General features: G+C 38.0%; 1 protein-coding gene across 17 annotated transcripts in view; it reads left to right on the top strand.

Moving 5' to 3' along the window:
* The first annotated feature begins 6,178 nt into the window (after positions 1 to 6,178).
* The window catches only part of CACNA1C (calcium channel, voltage-dependent, L type, alpha 1C subunit), a 409,208-nt gene continuing 397,430 nt past the window's right edge, over positions 6,179 to 17,956 (top strand). For 16 of the 17 annotated variants that reach the window (XM_010566178.1, XM_010566184.1, XM_010566180.1 and 13 more), the window contains exons 1-2: positions 6,209 to 6,507; positions 10,151 to 10,256. In XM_010566178.1, the coding sequence (XP_010564480.1) occupies positions 6,209 to 6,507; positions 10,151 to 10,256 (405 nt within the window). Of the gene's footprint in view, positions 6,508 to 10,150; positions 10,257 to 17,956 lie in introns of all 17 variants that reach the window. The other variant, XM_010566185.1, reaches the window with a different exon arrangement.

Genomic DNA, 17,956 nt, shown 5'->3' with positions numbered 1-17,956 from the left:
TAGATTAACTGATGGAAGAAATACATAAGCTTTCTGTACAAAGGCCTTCCTTCAAGTCAAACTTGCTTTAGACTAAGAAAAGAAACTACTTCTCACTATAAATCTTACATCATGTCTGTGATTCTGGAGAAATGTTTTTCTGGCCTGATCTAAAAGATTTAGAGTGTGGGAGGTGCTGCCACCAATCCAGGAAGTCAATAGGTGTGTTTCATTGTTTCTATGGTTAGAAAGTGTTTTCCTAAGGTACATGCTGAATTTTTCTTACTGCAAAAGCCATTGCTTCTGCTTATTCATTGTGAGTATGGTGACAGATATTCCCTTTCTGCTCTCTGAAATCAAGTGTACACACACACATCTAGAAATATGTGTTTTTATATATATATGTATATATATATATAAAAAAATACACACACGCACGCTCTTAAAGATTGCTATAATACCCTCCTCCCCCTCACATCCTCAGGAGCAGCAGTCCAAGTTTGGCATTCCCATTTCTGTCACTTTGCCTCATAGCTTATGTTTTCTAGGTCTTTGGTTGGTCTCCTGGCTCTATTCTGGGCAGCCTGAACCAAGCCACATCTTTCTTGAAGTGTGGAACCTGAAACTGCCCACTGTATTTCAGCTGAAGCTCTGCCAATGCTGAGCTTAAGAGAAGGATTACTTGTAGTGTTGCGTAGATATTATGCCTGTTTATATACTACATTGCAATGACCGCGTTTTCTGGGAGGAAGGCAGTATGACAATATCAACTTCTGTTCTGTTGGGGGATCCAATATAACCCCCAAGGCTTTTCTGAAAATAATTTGGGCAGGTGATTAATTTTGCTTAAATACTTTGCATTTGTGCCTGCTGAACTCCATTCTATTTTTAAGAATTTTTCTCCAATTCATGAAGTTCATTTTGAATTCAAATCCTGTCCTTCAGTGTATTTGCTCTACCTACCGGCTTCATAGTTACCTGCTCATTTAATAACACCATTCACCAGTTCATCATCCAGATCATTAATGAAAACATTGAACAGAATTGGATCCAGGGCAGGCACTTGGGTACCTCCATGTGACACATCTTCCAATTTATACTGTGTACCAATGATAACTACTCTCAGGCATCCACTGGTTTCATATTCATGTTATTGCAATTTTTTCCTTGCTCATATGTCCCTAGCATCCTTATGAAATGGTCACAGAAGACCTCATAAAACTATTAATAAAGTCAGGAGACATGTTACCTACTGCTTCCATCTTGCCTGTGAATTCTGTTACCCAGTTCTGGAAGGAATTAGTTTTCTTTGACACAATGTGTTCATGACAGATCCATGTCTGCTGCTCCTTTTTTCCTTGTCTTCCAAGTACTTGCTGACACTTGTTTATTTTACTTTTTCCGGATTTTTTTTCTGGAGACTGAAGTTCAACTGGATTTAAATTTCCCCCCTTCCCACTTCTTTAACTGGGGACTCCATTCACCCTTTCTCAGTCCTCTGAGATCTCTCCTGTCTTCCACGAGTTCAAACTAGCAGCTAACAGCTTTGAGATTACTTCAGAAAGCTCTTTAAATATTCTAGGATATTCTAGGATGCAGTACCTAAGTAGCTGAAACCATGGACATTATCTAAGTACTTTCTAATTTGTTTCTCTTTTACAGTTGGAAATGATACTTGTTTTGGTTTGGGGATTAATTGTGCTAGTCACCTGCTCCTGATGGATTTTTCTTTAGTAAAAATTGATGTAAAAAGGTCATGTAACACTTAAGCCTTCTTACAATCATCTATCAAATGCTCTCCTTTTGGTTAATAGATCGATGTCTTCCACATTCTTCCTCTTATTAACAGATCATCTCATACACTGACTTTTTTTTTTTGTGTGTGTGTGTGTTATTCTTGGCGTTTCTTGTTAGGGACCTCTCACTTTGGTCTTCTGTAACTTTTTTTTCTGTGTGCTTGAATTGGTCTTACACATGATCTTAGTAGTATGACCAGTTTCTGACTTTGTTCCTTTCTTTCAGTTAAGACATTATTTAACCAGTTTTGTCTTTTACTGTACCCATCTCTCTGCTTTGGGGGAAAATACAGTTGTGCAACAGTTTCAAGGTTTGCATTTTTAGGATTCTGTTGTTTTTAAAGTGATGGAAAAAAAGAATGGTGACACTGTACATTGGCATAGCTCTATTTTAATTTAAAGAATTAATCTAAGCACAAATTCCTCTAAAATAAATGTATGGCTAAATAGATAAAGTCAAGAAACTCAAAAGTTGCAATTCCATTGTGTCATTAACTTGCCCACTCCTCATATAGAATAGTCATTGCTCAGTTTTGTTTTTTTAATGATGCTTTTGGGATAGTTAATAGGTGGGTACAGATCACAGATAGATGTTATGAGAATGCAAATAGCACTTAAAGGTATTAATGATCACTGTATATTTTAACAGTGATTTTGGTGATGACCATTTTGGTAATTTAGTTGTAAGCTTACATATCAGGTATTTTGTGCAACACGGTACATTTCCTGTTGTATAGCAACCTTATCTGTTGCTGTTCTAACTTAACTTTGATTTTGAGACCTGTAGTTCTGTTGTTTCTGCATTTGAAGTAGTTCTGCAACTTTGCATTTTTGCAGAAATGAAAGTCTCTCCCAAAGACTTTGTAATCAAATTTGTTCGCTTATATGGACTTTTCTGTTTAATTGCTATTCAAATGCTTAAACTCATGATCTGTAGCACAGAAATATTTGAAAGGGAAGAGTTTTGTGCACCAGCTGGACATAGTCAACAGTACAAATTCTTGCTACAGGGTGGTAGGGATTATCAGGGTGATGATGCTGTGGATCACAGTGCTTAGTGAGTTATTGCATTTGGGTGGGGGCTGAATCTCCATTTCCCAGTTCTGGTCAACTTCCAGCTTAACAACAGCATAAACAAATATGATTAAAGTGATTTAGGTATCGGGGAAACTTTATTTGTAGACGGGAAATCGAGTGAAGTATTTTAACTGCTACATTGCAAAATGAAAGTAGCAAATCCAGTAACTGCAGTTCTCAGGTTACAGCAAAGTTTTGTAGTGGGGAGAAATGAGTGCCATAGGTGAAATTTAGCATGGTGTCTTACAAGTTCAATATGAATTTTGTTCTGCTTACTTCTTAGGAATTAGCACTAAGCATTTAGATTATAGGGTAGAATTTCATTCTCCCTGAAATTTTGGCTATGCCATCTTGAAAATATTTTGTTCAGTTCTTGAATGTACTTTCCATGAAGCTGTGTGAGCTTCATTCTTTAATTTAAGCTATTTCTATAAACTGCCTGTAGATCAAATAATTTGTCACTGCCATTAGTTATTTAGTACAGATAGAGTCTGCACCCTCTGAGCTTCATAAAACAGACAGATCCTTATCAGTAATCAATATTTGTAATATTTGTTAATATAACTCTGTCATTACTGACTCATCTTTTGAAATTAATTTGGGACAAAGAGCTTTATTATGGGACTGGCGATCATAGTAGAAGCAAAAGCAATGCAACCACCACAAGTTGTATCCTTAACTTTGCTGGCACATCAAAGTCAAAATGCATAGACTTGAATCCTCATGTGAAACCTAACTAATAAGCAATAATAATGAAGAAACTTGATACATTCCCAAATTGCAGAAAAGTCTTCATTAAGATGCAGCAGCTGTTTGTTTTCAGGACCACATGGTCTAGTCAGCATGATAAGAACACAGTGGCAATAGATCAGCAAGTTTGCTTTAAATGGAAAACACACATCTTTTTCTTATCCACTCTAATGGGTCAGTATTAAAGAGGAGCTGGAGTTGGAGAATAATTAGAGTAATTTTCCATTTATTTTTCTCTTCAGCATGCCTCAGGCTGGGGAGGTCAAAATAGATGCTAAAGAGAAAAACTGCATCTGGAACTAGTCTGAAAATAAATATGTATCCCATGAGTAGTGCTGTGTACAATTTGCTTAGTCTTAGAAAACTAACTTTTTCTGCCAGTTGATTGCCTGCTTCATGAGGAAATCCGCTTAGCCTGTGCGATTCTGAAAGCTCTTTTTCTTCAGTTTCAAAATCTGAGGGATGTGAATTAACTATTTCCCATTTCTTGTTTCTTTCAGCTTTCCCTTTCACATATCAGAGTCATATTACTCACCAGCTTCCTTTGGCTGGTTTGCAACTAGCAGGTTTTTCAGTGAGCGGAGACAAGCTCTAGATTTTCTTGCTGTGCAATGAAACTACAACAGCCTGGAAATCTTAAGGCAATGCCTGACATAAAATAACATCCAACTCTATCATGTCCTTCCTTGTGATTCCGTGAGATGAATTTGAAAATCTTGCATGCTTTCTAGGTAGACGCATATCCTGTTGCATTCTGTGTGACAATGTAATTGTATTTATTCTACTTGCTTTAATTCATTTGTAGTGCAGTCATTGCTGTGATATCTTGGCACTGCACATCCAGCTATGAAATATGCATCTTGGGTAATTATTTCTGTTCAAGAACACTTTGCCAGTTCCTGGTTTTGAACATCTTTCATCTGATATTTTAAGGGAAGTGGAATGTCATGTGGTCTTCTGTTTGCTTTGTCTAGCAGTCTATAGGAGCCCATCTGATCTAGTTAGTAACACCCTATTTCTATATTATTCTGAAGCTGAACACCGTCAATAGCAGACTTTGAGCTTGCTTTGAAATAAAAGGTGATCTAACTCCTTTACTGGGTTTCTACTACCTGCCCCTTGCATGTACACTCTTTCTGAAGCATAGCTTCTGAAGGGAAAACACAATCTCTTGAGTGTGTAGTGTTTTGAAACTGAAGTCTGGTTTCATAGACTTTGAAGGAATAAGATCTGTAGATCATTTGGGCTTCCTTTTACCTGTATCTCAACATATGGGCCACAGGCAAACTCAGAAGTCCACAAAAAAGATAAGTAGTCTCTTAAATCTTATATAGGACATATCTAAACAAGATGTTCTGCCTAATTAAAACTGTGACTTTGTGTAAGTTTTATGTTGCACTTTTCTAACATGGCTTATATTTTCTTCTATGAAGTGTCTGTGGCAAAATTCAGTTAATCTTTCACAAATTCTTACATATCTCAATTGAAGTGTATTCCAAAGAGAAAGGGAATTGGTTTTGAAGCTTCAAAATTCACTCAGTTTGAAGTGATTGAAGTTTTGAGTCACTGAGAAAGCCTCATTGAAGAGGCACAGGTGACTTAACTGTCTTTACTGAAACAATGGAACAATTGTACTAGCTTGAAGGGGTGACTTTCATTTTTTTGTAGCGCTAAGACCTTCTAAATATCAGATACATGTGACCCGATAGATATCTATATTCTACTATTATGATTGGGCAAAAGCATATATTCCCTCAGTTTTGGCTAAAAGAGGTGAAACTTGGAACTGCTAGGTCTTAGCATTCTTGTTAATACACGCTTTTTAAGTGTTACTCCATTGATTTTAATAGTTCATCTATCCTAAAATCAGCTTATCAGGATAAGGAATCAGTTCTAGTTTCTAAATATGTGATGGTTGGCTTAAACTATCTCCACAGCATCATATAGAGCACAAAAGCCATGAACTCCGCCTTTGTGTTCCAGTTCCTGCTTCAGTGTACCTTCTAGTCAGGCTCTTCTTATGCACTTATATATGTACTGTTTGCAGAGAGAATTAACCTTACTGTTAAAATTTCACTTTACCTTGAAGTAATCTTGAAGACTTAAGGATTTTTATGATAGGACTTGAGAATCTCATTTGGGTGCTTTGCCACATACTAAATAGCATAGTGCTGCCTGTCTGTGTGATAAAGTGATGAGAACTAGCCTCACCTTTTGAGCTTTCAAACAATCCAACTTGCAAAATGTGTGGGTAAAAAAGTAAAAGAAGGACAGTTTCTTTTCTGTGAATCCCTGGAGATTGTATTGATTGGAGGCACTTCTAACAGCTCAGTGTCCATTGGGTCTTGTTGGGAGACTGTTGCAAGATGAATGATTGCATAGTAGTATTACTTCAAAATTAAGAGCTTGAATTGGAGGAACAAGCTGGTCGGAAGTGGATACCCTACACTTATCTTTAACCTTAGCTCTTGATTTTACTGATACTTAAGATTTTTAAAAACCCTATTTCTCTTTTTTGCTGTTTAAAAAATGTCTTCACAAATTTCTGGGTTTTTTTTCCTTTCACAGGTTCCAACTATGGGAGTCCCCGTCCAGCTCATGCCAACATGAATGCCAATGCAGCTGCAGGGCTTGCCCCAGAGCACATCCCTACTCCAGGGGCAGCTCTGTCCTGGCAAGCTGCGATTGATGCTGCCAGGCAAGCCAAACTGATGGGTAGTGCTGGCAATGCAACAATATCCACAGCTAGCTCCACGCAGAGAAAACGGCAGCAGTACGGGAAACAGAAAAAACAGGGTACCACCACAGCTACACGTCCTCCCCGGGCACTGCTGTGTTTAACACTGAAAAATCCCATCCGGAGGGCATGCATCAGCATCGTCGAATGGAAATATCCTTTTTTTATGTTCTCATTTGGAAAACAGTGAATTGTGCACATCAGGCACTATTTGTAAGTGTGAAGAAATCAATACACTAAGTTGAAAGGCACCACTGGGAATGTAAAGTACATGAGTAGTTTTTGATGTCTTAACTGAGATCATTTATGCTGGGGGGAAAAAAAGGTTAGGACTGAAGCCTTAAATTTACCCTTGTGTAAGAAACCGCTAGAAGTTTAAATGATAAAGGTTAGGGGTTGGATTCTGTGCTTTTAAAAACACATGGCCCAGGCTGACATTGATGGGAGATATGCAAGATATCTGAGGCCAGAACTGAACTGACTATGGGATTGACAGCAGCTGCTGTCTTTTTTTTTTTTTTTTTTTTTGTTTTTGCAAGCACTTAAAGTGGTGTCACCGGTCAAACAGCTCAGGTACTTTGCATCATATGCTTTTTTGTTAAACACGTGGCATCACACTTTCTACAGTATGGAGGAAAGACTGGGACAAAAGAAGGATAAAAAAACCCCAAATGTATGCAATAAGACCCTGAAACAGGGCTAAGGTCTGTTAATTATATTGGAATTCCACTTAAACTAATAAGGCTCACTAATGTATTGTAAGAGATACTGGTTATCTGGAAGCAGGGAAAAAGATAGACAGTTAAAGTAATCCTGCAACATGTACAAATGCAGTACAGGGCCAGATCTAGTAGTCTGAACAAGATACAGACTGTACCACAGATGATAGATGATAATAGCTGACACAGAACTGCAGAATGTAAGGGTCAGTGCTGCTTCCCTGGAAAGCCACTAAGAGTTTGGCCATTGGATTCTGCATGTGGAAGGAACAAAGCCTTTTTAGTCACCTAAGTCTGATCAGCGTAAGCTGGAATTTGAGAACTTAGTGTGAAACACAAACCGAAATAAAATACACCTTCCTCGCCTCCCCAAAGAGAAACCAAGACTAACCCAGAATAGTAATTTTCAGTAAATCACAAGCTAATAGGGTTCTTCAGTAAATACAAAAGAAAAAACATGTTGTTAGGGATAGATAAGCATGTCAAGGGAAGGCAGTACAGAACTTGGCAGTAGTTAGTATGATAAAAAATGAATGATGGCATTTAAGACAATGTGATAATATTGTTCCTTTGGGTGTCTGGTGGGATGTTAGAAAGATGGAAACAGAATATGAGTATATTGGGTCTTGCTGACATGGACATATTTTTCAGATGAAGAACTTGTTAAAAATGCTCCTGTCAATTCTTAGATGTCCTTAAACTACCTGCCTGCCTATTCCTTTCTTCTTCAGATGCTAATTTTTAATCCCCCTGATTAAGTTTGCTACTTTTTATCCCTTCTGGCATAGCTCTGATACTTTAAGCATAAGATGATGGATGATGACTAACAGGATGAAGCTGAATATTGGTTTACTTGCCAGCACCCCAGTAAACCACATGTCTTTAGAGAAAGAGCACAGAGTGACATTTGATAAATGAATAAGATCAGCAATGAATGATGGGAATGATGTGTTGTAAAACAGGATACAGCACTGCTGAGATCAAGAGGGGACAAAACAATGTGATTAAAGCAATTCAAATAAGCTGATGCTTGCATTTTTTGGTTTTGTTTGGTTTTAGGTGAGTTGATGGAAATATTTTTTTTTCCATCAGAACCTCTCATTGGACATGTAGTGTTTATAAATGTGAAACACTTCAATGACAAGTAACAATATCAAAGGGTTGTGATAAAGTGTAATTTTATTCTGTACTCTGACTTTTCCTAATTGCTAAAAACTACTGAGAAAAGCTTAGCTTAATTTGCTGAACCACTAAAGTCTAAGCATAGTCGATATTAAACAAATATCAAATGGTACTTCTGTGGTGTTTCTTACCCAAATACTATAGTGTTAAGAGCCTGAAGATGCAATTGAATATAAGAAAAAGTGAAATCAAGTAATTACTTTATTTTGCAAAGATTTAGCTGTGTATTTAATTTTCTGCTATGTGTGCAGTTATTTGTAGATTTTATACCATTTTATTTTTACAGTGCAAAAAGAGACTAGAAGTAAAAGAAAATATGCATAAACAGTGCTAAGTTAATGGATAATAATCCTGTCAAAACCAAAAAGTCTAGGAAGGAAGTGATTAAGAAAAGAAAAGCCTATGGAAATTCAGGTCTTTATGCAGTAAACACTATATATACAACTTGAGGTATCTGAGAAGTCGTGTTGATTTCACATGTAATCTACTTACCCTGATCTGCTCTTCTTCCTCCATATTATCATATAACTCCTGTTGTTCATAGGTTTAAGCACAGTAGTCTGGCAAGTTTGGAACCTTTTCACTCTTCCATATGTGAAATGTAGAACGTATCTGAGCATAAACAGTGGTCAGGTGCGTGTATATGTTGCAGTTCAGGCTGCTGCACATCCTGATCTCCAGTTCTTTCCTGCTAAAACCTGCTGAGAACAGTAGTCTGCTGACCAAAATCATACATGCTGTGTTGACATTTGGCAGCGCTGCAAAGCCAGTCCCATGGTAGATAAATTCATGCTCAAATGCACTCTGTGGCACAGGTTATGCTTGGCATTCTCCCTGTCCTATCCTGTTCTTCATTCCCCTCCAGAGTACTGGCGAGTTATCCCAGAGCTAGTCTCAAGGATATTCTTGCAGGCAAGTAAATGTAGACAGACTATAAATCTGGTTTCTAGTCTGTTTGGAGACGCTTTACAGCCATTGAGGTTAAGGAGTTCACCAAAGTAGATGAAGTACGGTGCCAGCATATTGGTCAGTAGCAAATGCCCTTTGATTCCAATGGACAGTCAGTGGGGTATCAAGGTTGTGCAGGATTTGTTTGTTGAACATCCCAAATGTTTGGGTTTTTTTTCCCTGATAAGGTTGATACCGGGCTGAAATGCCCCTGAATTGGTGTTAGTTTCTCTGCCATAAGGAACTCTTAGTTTGCTGGTGTCCCTAATATACATGTTTGTTTTCCCTATGATGCCAAATGAAATGCAAATAAAAGTAAAAGAAATACTCCCTCAAATAATTTTAAAGCAAAACAAGGATACACGACAATTTGCAGTATAAGCACATTTTGGACAAAGCCATGATTTTTTGTCTTAACAAACTTTATCATCATTTAAACATCTTCTAATTGAATGTATGCATGTATTTCTTGGGCCCTTGCATTTAACTTTGAGATATGAGAGAGAGATTGAGAAAGGGGAAAAAAATAGAACAACAAAACCCCCCAAAACTTTTGTTAAAACTATTGCAGGGTTTGTAAATGCAGATGGAAAAGACCAAGAGAAACTAATCATAAGAGGAAAGATGACAGTCCTTCTAGAACAGGCTTCTGTTATTAAAGATAGTGCAGCCACACTTGAAGGAAAATAGGGAAAATGTGATCTAAATAAATAAAAGAAGAAAAAACTTTTAAGAAATCTGTGTTTACTCTGGCACGCGACTGGCCTACACTGCTTTTGACATATTAGGAAGATTCTTGGCTGGGACCTCCTAAAAGCACTTAAAAAGGCATATGTTTCTTTTCAGAATATAAGGGGCTTGGAATGTTTTCTTTAAACAGAATTCTTATAAATCTTTTATTATTTTTTTTTTTTATTTGTGTGTGCACATTTTGGAACAATTTCCTTAACTCCATTCCTCAGACCATTTGAAATAATTATTTTACTGACTATTTTTGCCAATTGTGTGGCCTTAGCTATCTATATCCCCTTTCCAGAAGATGATTCCAATGCCACCAATTCCAATCTGGTAAGTCCTTGATGGTGTTTAGTCTTAGTATTTTGAAAGTCCTTGTAAAAAGTGACCAGAGAGACTGTTGAAGGTAGGGAACATAAATATATCCTCCAAAGATGATAACATAATAAAGTAAAAACTGTTTTTGAGTGCTATGTCTCCTATTCATGTTAGCACCTGTTTCAGTTGAGCTGGCTTTAGAAAAGAATGTTCCAAAAATTGTGCGGGTGCTGTATGTGATGTTTTGGTTAACAAATTTCTGCATGCTGCAAAAGTGCTTGGTAAGTTTTAAACTGCAGGTATTTGTGGAAGAAACCTTTTAATCATGGATTATATGGTGGTTTTTGTCTCAAAGTGCTATTGTGAAATTGATTCTGTTCTCCTCCCAGGTGACACATGAGAACACAGCTTGATGACTAATTTCTAGAAAGTACACTAATGCTTGCATTTCAGACACACGTGTTTGGTTGAACAATATTTGTGGGTTTGTTTTTTTTGGTGTGCTGTGTGGGTTTTTTTTGTTTGTTTGTTTTTCCTCCCCCTTGTTGGGGGAATATAGCTTTTCCTCTGTTAAGACTGATGCTAATGTTGGTAGTTTGGGATACATCTGTCCATATAAAAAGGCGAGAGTGTTTACTTTTGGCTTGGCATGAAGTCATAGCAAAGAATTCTGTTCAGTAAGAGAACAACACAAAACAGCTCTGGAAAGCAATTCACTGAATTGGCAGAAAACATTTTTCTTCCTCTCAAATATGTGAACAAATCTCCTACTTGTCCAGTTGGATCAGGATGAAAACTTGCTTCCAGAGTTTGAGTTGGGATGCTATTTCCAGATTAAAATTTACTGAGACATAAGAAATTTTAGAGCAACAGAGGAGGAAAACAAAAGCCATACTTCCAAAGTAGGGGTAATTGGGATGGCTGACGGACATTGTAATTAAAATGATGCATGCTGTTCTTGGAAGTTAGTAATTTGATTAAATATCTCTTGAAGTTGTATAAAACAAATTGGGAACTTCAGGATTTTGCTGGAACAGTACTTCTGTGGTTAAAAACAAAACAAAAAAAGAACAAAAAAATTGTAGTGTAGTGCTCTTCCACTGCAACCCAGTAAAGAAGTTTAAAAATAGGAGGAGGAGGAGATAAGTGATTGTGAACTTTTAACTGTTTTCTATATTTACAGAATATGTGAGTTGGTCTCGTTTCTATTTTGCTGCTATCTCTTTGTTAGCTTGATTTTTAGTGTTAAACAATGATGAATTGTGGTGTGTATGTTTGAAACACTTCAGTATGGCACCTTTGAAAAATTACTATCTTTTATTAAATAAAGCAGATTCACTTGATCCTCTGGCTATAAAAGACAGTAAGTTGTTTATTGCATGTTCTGACTTGCAAGGTTGAAAAAGGAAAATGAGGCAGAGTTGAAGGTTAGAGGGCTCTTAATTTGTCTTGAGTTTAATTGGGTGTGGATATTTGCCTTATATCAGTGAGGAGTCTGCTGGCTAATGCTAGGTTGGGAGTATATTCATAATTGACTGAGGTATACTGAAACTGTTCTACCATCAGAAAATATATGCACCTTGTGAGCTGTTGCTGTTCTGCATCTGTTTTCCAAGACATCTTTTGAATCATTTGGTCAACTTATCAAAACATTCATGTTATTTGTGAGTAGGATTTAAAAAAACAACAGCCAAGCCAAATTACTATCTTGGGAAAGTTTAGAAATGTTATAGCCTTTAGGATGAAGAGGCATTGTTAATTTATATAAATAGCTGTTTCACAGAAGTGAGGGGAGAAGAAAGTAAAATGGGGAGTCTGCTTGACCTTACTTTGTTCTTTGGATCTTAATGGAAAAAGTAATTAAAAATGGAAAATGGGATACTTAGTATCCCATGATGGGCTTGTACTAGTGGAATTAAGACTCTGTTCTACACTATAGATCAAACCCTGGAGCTCCAACTGCTCATTAGCCTTTAGTCCTGTGATTTCCTGTTAGTCTCTGTTTGTGGCTGTGGTTGTTTGGTTTTGTGTGTTTTGGGTTTTTTTCTTGTTTGTTTTCTCAGGGTGATGTACATATATCTTGGCATGTATATACTGCTGTTGGGAAACAAACTTTCTGAGTATATGTCATATTCTGCATTCCAGAACTTTTCACAGAATTGTGAAGAGTTGTACGTTGTGATCAGTTAACAAAGGACTAAGCAATAGGGAAGGGAAGTGGAAGATAAGGGTGAAAAATTTTTTTTAGTTGTGTTTTGGAATGGGATGAAAGAATAGATGAAATGTGGAGTTAAAGGAAAGCTATTCTAGATGGCAGGAATTGCAGAAGAGTTGGACCTTACTCTCAAAGACCCAAACTGTACATAGAAGGGACTAGAAAGAAGCTGGGGGTAATAATAAGTTCCTATAAAAGCTCATGTACTCACTTGATTTTTTTAAATTTCTCTTTTTCTACCTGTAAGCATGTACTTTGCAATCACATTTATTTCATAGCCATGAAGTCTAGAGTTCCAAAGAATACAATCTGAAACAGGAAAGGAGCGTGTCCGCAATGTGCGCATGCAGGCTAACAGCGTGCACAGCTGCGTGTACTGTGCAGAAGTGCGAGTCTGACTGAATGTATACAGAATCCTGCTAGCTGCCCAGAAGAAAATTTCACTTGTGTAAGAACTCGATTCATTTCCATTTTGCGGTTTAGTTTTTTAGGGGTAAAGCTACCACAGAAACTTGTACATTCCTGGTTTCCTGAGCCATCTCTAACTTCCTGAGACATGAAGAGACTATCTACAGAAAACATATGATGAATAGTAAGGGTTTTACAAGGTCTGAAAGTGATGACACAACAGTTTTCCTATAAGCTGCCACTTTTCCCTTAGGGTCCAAGTATTCCTTCTCTAAGGTTTCATCATAACTTTTCAAACAAGGCTTTCTTTGGGGGCTGAGGTAAAAAGTCAGTCAGTTGTTTTCAACAAGCTAATGGAGTAGAGGGTGGTTAGAGAAGAGAAAGCAATTCTGAATAGTGAGCAGCGGCTTTCCTTTTCTCTGTAAAAGCAGAAAAATGATAGCTAAATAATATTTTGATAAGTAATTGCTCTGTATGAATTTCACAGATGTCATCAGCCATTGATCAAATAGGATATACTGATTGCTGTATGCCTTCCACAGAAGTCTTGAGGAGACACATGCCTCATTTGCCTGTACAAAACCAGTAACTTATAGTCATATATCCATTTTAATAAGCCTTGTCTTTAGGTGCAAGACCTATTTGATATGATGCCACAGTAATTAGTATGGGCATTGGAACTAAATACAGAAGAGTCCAATAAATAATTCCTTCCCTTTTTGTGCTAGCGAGGAATTGTGATTAGCTGTTATGTATTACAAGTTTAGGCCAAATACCACACGGGTGTTCTGACTGGTTCTCCGCAATCTGGCTTCCTTAATAATAATAATAATAAGTCCTATAAATCCTCAACCCATTTTATCAAGTCTAGGGATGGTAACTTGGACTGTGAAGCACTTTCATTTTTCAAATGCACATTTACACTAAACCCCAGATTTCATATTTTTTATGTTCACTGCAGTGTCTTTGTCACTGGCTTTAAGAAAAATGCCAGAACAATATAATGTGGTAATAACAAACGCTTGAAATTGGCTTCAGCATTTTTTATGTTTTACTTCTGCACTGTGTTCACTGGAAAACTATTGAACTCACACAAATGGAAGGGAGTTGTATTGGGCGCAAAATTTTTTTGGTATTAATGAACTCTGCTGAGACTTTGCTTAAATTTACAAGTGAAGAAAGCTCATGCATGACCCTGTGCAAAGAACAGTTATGTGTTCTCTTGATGCAGTCAGGAAAATTGGAGCTAGTTTGAGGGGAATTAAAGTTAGCCTGCATGAGAGGCTGTAACTGATACAGAGGCTTTCTGCTTGTTATCCTGCAATTATGCATTAGAACAGAGATAACGTACATTTAGGAATAAAACTATAGGCTGCCTAAGATAGGAAGCTGAGAGGAAAATGCTTCCGTCACTTTACTGGCAATTGCAAATGGCACAAGCCTGCTCAATGTCACAGCATGGCGATAACATAATGAGGTTAAGACCAAGGTTTACAACACGTTCTGAGGAAGGCAACTCAGTCGGTTGTTTATGCTTTGGATAAATAGCAGGAGAAGATTCCTTGTGTTGTTTTGATAGTTCTGCTTTCCCTTCCTTGTCCTTATTACAGGAAGGAAATCCTGTTGTACACTAGTTAAATTTAAAAAAAGATCTCTTGTGTTTATATATGAGCTTATAATGGGATGTCACCTTCAGACTAATTTGTTAAACCTGAAACAGGACCCTGTGGAAGGAAAGATGGGATTTCTGCTTGCTTGTCAGTGCTTGTGCCAGCCAGTGTTTGTGGGAATGCCTGCCTACAGAAAAGGGGCTTGCCTTTCAAAGGGGGTTTGTCTTTCAGGAAGGTATGGCTGCTTTATTAACTGGTGATTATGGTAGTATCCAGTTGAGCAGGTGATTCCTGTTCAGAAAAGAAGAAAATGTTTTTAATCCTTTTGCATTTGCAGCAGACTGACCCAATAGGTGTGGATGTGGCTATATATATTACATTTCTGATATTGGTATAATAAACTTCAGCATTTTTTTTATACCAGAGAATTCTGGAGTCAGCATATTGAGCAGTCTCTCAGGTTTTCTTGTGCAAAGTCAGAAAGCGTCAGAGAGGAAAGTGAGGGTGAAGGGGTCAGGAAAAGAAAGGATGACTTTTCTGGATAAGGAAGAATACTGCGCAAAAGCTTTTGGATCTCTTGTGTCATTGCTATTGTCCTCCTGTGTGACAGTTCCCAACTAGTAAGTGAATACAGTGGTGAGATATGCTAACATTAAGGGTGAGGTGCAGGGTGGGATAGACTGGATACCAAGCTAATAAGCTCTGATAGGTTTATTAGCTTGGGCCTCATGCCAGCATTGCTACAGCTGGGGGAAGTTATAGAATTTTAAAAGTGAGGAGTAAGCGACAGAAGTCAGAATAGAGGAGCTGAGGAGGCTGGAAAGTGACTGAATTCAGGATGAGGAGAAGACAGGAGCTTGTTCCAAAAAATCCTTGAGGACTTTCTCCAGAAAGATTGCAAATCACTGACCTGTGTGATGCTAAGGAAGTTGAATATAATGGAATTTAGGCTCAACATTTCCCAGAAACCCCGTCTCTGGCAGAGAGAGGCTGATACTCAGACAGGGTGGAAGAATAAGCATTGGGTTTGAGAGGAAGACATTCAAGCTTGTCTGCTGGTTCTGGTGTTGGCAAACTGTGTCACCTTGGGTGAATTGCTGTCTCGATTTTCCCTTCTGTAAAGTGGGTTGGTTACTGCTTTCACAGTAAAGGTAATTAGTCAGTGCCTTTCACCATGCAGACAATTACAAGCGATGCTGTAGAAATGACTGTCAAGAAAAGAATAAAATCTGTAGCAACCAATTTGAAGCCAGTGGTCAACTGAACAAGAAAGGTAAAAAGTAGGATGGAGGCCTCATTTCTTTTCACTGGTGGGGGCAGATTTTAATTTCCCAAAAGAATCACGTAGGACTGCATTGTCACAATTTTCTCATGTGTGTTGAATTAATTTGAGGGGGACTCAACTTTTGCTGCTTAAATTTTCAGGCTTTGTATCTTTCTTTTAACATAGCGTTATCATTTCTTAGGCTTTGTGAAGATGAAACTGGTAAAGCAGAGATTTAACGCCTGTGTGTGTTGCTAGCAGGACCAAACCTGTTGGGTTCCCTGGGCAGGCCTTGGCCACTTGAGTTGTCTGGGTAATCAGCAGTGGTAAGAGGTGGTTCTCTGTGTGGACCAGGTGAAGATAGGATTGGGAAAGTTTGGTGGAGGGATTCAGAGGTGTTTGCCCACAACAGATGAATGCCAGGTTCTATTCCAGGCTCTGGAAAGGAATAGACTCAAAGGACTCTTCTGTATCTTTGGAAAAAGCTTTTTCTGGCTCTTTCTTCCAATAATGCCTCTTTCTGAACCTCCCCTCATCTGAGCTATAGTTGTCTGAGCTATAACTCTTCCTCAGTTCTGCCTTTTCTGTTCCTTTTCTTTACTGGACTTAGAGTCCATACGTCAGTTTTCTTATCTTTCTACCATTTCATTAGCAGTTTTCTGTCCTGCACAGGTCTTGCTGTTGAATCCCAATCAAATTCCAGCCTTCTGCTTCCCTCTATACCAGTGGTCCCAGTGTCCTCACCCAGTCTGTACTTTTTGTTGGTTACCATGTCTTGATCTGCTCTAGGATCTCTTATGTCTGCATGTCCCCATTTTTTGTTACTTTTTTAACTCATTATCTTTGCTTTACCAAGTAATTTTTCTCCTTCCAGTCCAGCTTCCATCAGACATGTCCCTTTTTCCGTCCCTTTTTCCATCCCTTTTTCCGTCCCTTTTTCCTCCTAACTGCGGTCTCCCCTCCATAGTGGTTTCATATGTTACTCACCTTTTTTTCTCATTTGATCTCAGTGCTGTCGTCTCTCATCTTTGGCTCCCTGACCACTTCTCTTGTTAATTCTAATCTTAAATTGCTTTCTGCTCCTAAACCTGGTTTCTGTAACCAAGCTATCCCAGTGCTCCTTCCAGCAGCTTCTTTCTTACTTTCCAACACCATTCTCAACAAATTGGTCTCCCAGTCTGAGCATGTCCCTGGTTTGGCCTTTTGCTTTTGATATCAGTAGTGTTCTTCCCAATGATGTCTGCATGCCAGTGGTAGAAATACTGAGAGAGCAGCCCCAACTTGAAGTTCTGTTGCTTTATTCCAGCATGATTCAGACCAGCTGAGAACAGTTATTACATAGGTCCTTGAAAGCCGTTGTAGCCCTTGCTCAGCTCTGTGGATGTGACACATACATTCTGGTCTGCAGAAGCTGTAAGATGCCTGATTAGTGTTTGTAATGACAATTTGGGTGTTAAGTCTTAGCAAGTCTCTGTAGAGCCTGTGCAGATGGAGGTTTTTAAAAGCCAATATGGCCAAACTTAAGTGGGTAGGTGAGGCAAAAGAAGCAGCCCTGACACAAAGGCCAATAATTTGGCAGTTCATATGACCTTGTTGCAAAGAATATGATCACTAAAGAAAATAGTTGCTGAGATTTATTTTTTTTTAAACTTTGATAAATCAATGGATATTGTAAACTTTTTTGTCTGAAATAGTGCACAAATATTCAGCCTGAGACAGAAAACAGCCTGGAAAACTGTAGCATTAAGTGGTAAAATCACAATTAAAAGCAGCTGAAAACAGTACCTTAATAATGGAAACTGTTGGGTAGCTTTAACAGAAGTAGTGCTAGAGATTCACCTCCATTAATATCTTCCATATTAAAATGTAACATGGTGCTTCACTGAATCAGTGAGATATTGAAAAGTGGCATAATAGGCTTTCAGAATTAAATAATGAATTATATATAATGCTGTAAAGATATCAAGTACATTTACATTATGCAGTCTATAATGTAGTAAAGAAGAGGATTAAGAGATACAGACCAAGGGGAAAAAGTAGGTTTCAGAATAGGATTTGTGCCTTTGAGGCAAAATTCAACTGTTCAACAAGGGCTGTCCTGGTTTGGAGGAGCTGCAGAGGAAGGACCTTTGTACAAACAGCCACAAGATTGATAGAAGAAATGGATACTCCTATTTGCTTACAGTAGGACTGTAAGTGTAAATTGTGTAAGTAGGAC

Source organism: Haliaeetus leucocephalus, unplaced genomic scaffold, assembly GCF_000737465.1.
Source record: "Haliaeetus leucocephalus isolate CR32 unplaced genomic scaffold, Haliaeetus_leucocephalus-4.0 Scaffold206, whole genome shotgun sequence".
Lineage (NCBI taxonomy): Eukaryota > Metazoa > Chordata > Aves > Accipitriformes > Accipitridae > Haliaeetus > Haliaeetus leucocephalus.
Note: the sequence above shows the minus strand (reverse complement) of the source record. Positions and strands in the feature narration are given on the sequence as shown.